This window comes from Herpailurus yagouaroundi, unplaced genomic scaffold, assembly GCF_014898765.1.
Source record: "Herpailurus yagouaroundi ecotype Mexico unplaced genomic scaffold, PumYag 63337, whole genome shotgun sequence".
Taxonomy (NCBI): Eukaryota; Metazoa; Chordata; class Mammalia; order Carnivora; family Felidae; genus Herpailurus; species Herpailurus yagouaroundi.
This window is the reverse complement of record NW_024416888.1, coordinates 1-2,129: the sequence shown is the minus strand read 5'-3', so window position 1 is coordinate 2,129 and position 2,129 is coordinate 1. Positions and strand designations below refer to the sequence as shown.

At 58.8% G+C, this 2,129-nt stretch overlaps 1 protein-coding gene across 1 annotated transcript; it reads left to right on the top strand.

Annotated features, from left to right (window-relative positions):
- Window positions 1-6: 6 nt before the first annotated feature.
- Window positions 7-2,122, top strand: LOC121024321 (RRP12-like protein). Its single transcript, XM_040466568.1, has 4 exons — window positions 7-37; window positions 244-349; window positions 541-648; window positions 1,151-2,122. The coding sequence occupies exons 2-4, from the start codon at window positions 310-312 to the stop codon at window positions 1,378-1,380; spliced, it is 378 nt and encodes a 125-aa protein (XP_040322502.1). The 5' UTR covers window positions 7-37; window positions 244-309; the 3' UTR covers window positions 1,381-2,122.
- Window positions 2,123-2,129: the final 7 nt, after the last annotated feature.

The following is a 2,129-nucleotide window of genomic DNA, read 5'->3' as shown; positions in this document are numbered from 1 at the left end:
TGAGCATGAGGAGTTCATCGCTGCCCTTGTCCCGGAGGTGAGGGGTGTGTGTGTTTTGAGGAATTCCTTGGAGTTGGCTTCTGAAGACCTGTCAGGATCAGGGGAGAACAGTATTGGGGTTGGGGTGGCCTCAGTTCTCCGCCTGTGAGCTTGGGTGCCCCCCTGCCCCTTTCTGCCTCGGGCCACCAACCAAGCCCATGGTGGCCGGCTCCAGAGCGCATGCTCAAGGGGTTGTCTGGGCAGGTAATCCTGTGTACCAAGGAGGTGTCGGTGGGTGCTCGGAAGAATGCTTTTGCCCTGCTGGTGGAGATGGGCCATGCTTTCCTCCGGTTTGGCCCAAACAAAGAAGGTAAGGCGTGGATGACCCAGGGCCGGGATGGGTGCTTGGCTCATGGGCCTCTGGGAGGCACCCCTCCAAACCACTGGCTGCGGACCTGGGCAGGCTGCTCCTCTCTGGCCAGAATCCCTTCCCTGAGGGGCCCAGCGTGCAGCATGCAGAGTGCTCTGCCCGGATGTGATTATCCTTATCTCGCCTTCCAGAGGCCCTGCAACGCTACCTCGTCCTGGTGTACCCTGGCCTTGTGGGCGCTGTGACCATGGTCAGTTGCAGCATCCTGGCCCTGACCCACCTCCTGTTTGAGTTTAAAGGTGAATGCTGCTTCCTTGAAGGCCTGGGGAACCCTTGGCGTAGGAGGATGCCCAGAAGGTCAGGACAGGGTCACTACCAGAATGGGAGAGCTACCACCTTCCTTCCTTGGGGGAGGGAAGAAGAACCAAAAGCAAGCCTGGCTGCCTCTTGTCTCCTCCACTGCCCGTGTCATCTTCCCTGCCTACCTGCATGCCACTGTCAGGGTGGATCGGAGGAGCTCGAGTCTCATGCCCAGGTGTCAGTCCTGGTTCCGCCTCTTACCAACCGTGCCAGACCTTGAGCAAGTTTATGAACCTTTTAGAACTTCCGTTTCTTATCTCTAAAGTGGGGGAGAAAAACTACCTTCTCACAGGATGGCTGTACTCTAGGGAGAGTGACTAGGATCGTGCTGGGCACACAGAAGTCCCACAGATGTTAGCTCCTCTGCATGTGACCGGCCAGGGGTGTTGCGTCTGGATGGGGTTTTGAGTGTCTCTGACGGTGGCCCTTTGGTGACCCCAGGTCTCATGGGAACCAACACAGTAGAGCAGCTGCTGGAGAATGTGTGCCTGCTCCTGGCTTCCCGTACCCGTGATGTGGTCAAATCGGCGCTGGGCTTCATCAAGGTAGCAGTAGTTGTCATGGATGTGGCACACCTGGCCAAGCATGTGCAGCTGGTGGTAAGTGGCCCCCTGGCCCCGGCGGGTGGCAACATGGCCTCTGGCCTGCCAGCATGGACCCATGAGCACTGAGGCCAGCAGGTTCCAAACATTTGTCTAGCTGTACGCTGTCTTGTCTCACAGAAGGTCATGCAGGAGCTCTGGAAAGGACCGGTAGGGTAATGCCCACGCGGTGGGGGTGAGGAAGGTGCGTGGTGCCCAGGCTGCCTCTTGTGACCCCTCTTCCCCTCCACAGAAGCAAGGGCTCTGCGGGGCAAGGGTCCGTGGGCAGGGCCACCCTTTGTTTTACAGATGGAGAAACAGGCCAGAGATTTCCCCAGGTCACAGTGTTGGTGAGAGCAGTCCTGGGACCAGAACCCAAAGCTCAGGACTGACCCTGGGGGCTCTCCCCCAGCAGGGCCACATCTTGCTTTCTTTTTCCCCTCTTGCATTTTGACCTTCTGGGCTTGAGGAAGCGCCTCTGGACACCCCTGCTGGGCTGCAGAAGGGCCTGAAGAGCCCTCAGCTGGGCACAGGGTGTGTCGCCTGCTGGGTCTGTCCTCCAGACTGTCTGCCCGCCACCTCCACTGTATCGGTTTTTCACTTCCAGCTGGGTTGGGTCACATCAGACCTCTGGGTCCCTCTTGCCTTTTGTCTTCGTATCTGGGCTTGGGTCAAGGTACCTTGCCTGTGCCCTCCCCGGCCTGCAGCCCAGCTGGGGACCAAAGATCCAAAGATGAGAAGCGCTAGAGGAGTAGTCTGTCCTAGGGGTCCAAGAATTGATAAGACCTTTCTTTCCCTCCCCTCCCCTCCCCTCCCCTCCCCTCCCCTCTCCCTCCCCT

Excerpts from the sequence above, each read along its gene's own strand:
- LOC121024321 (XM_040466568.1), top strand. The coding sequence starts at position 310 with ATGGGCCATGCTTTCCTCCGGTTTGGCCCAAACAAAGAAG. Across the intron at positions 350-540 it reads GTTTGGCCCAAACAAAGAAG|AGGCCCTGCAACGCTACCTC; the intron begins GTAAGGCGTGGA and ends CTCGCCTTCCAG. Across the intron at positions 649-1,150 it reads CCTCCTGTTTGAGTTTAAAG|GTCTCATGGGAACCAACACA; the intron begins GTGAATGCTGCT and ends TGGTGACCCCAG.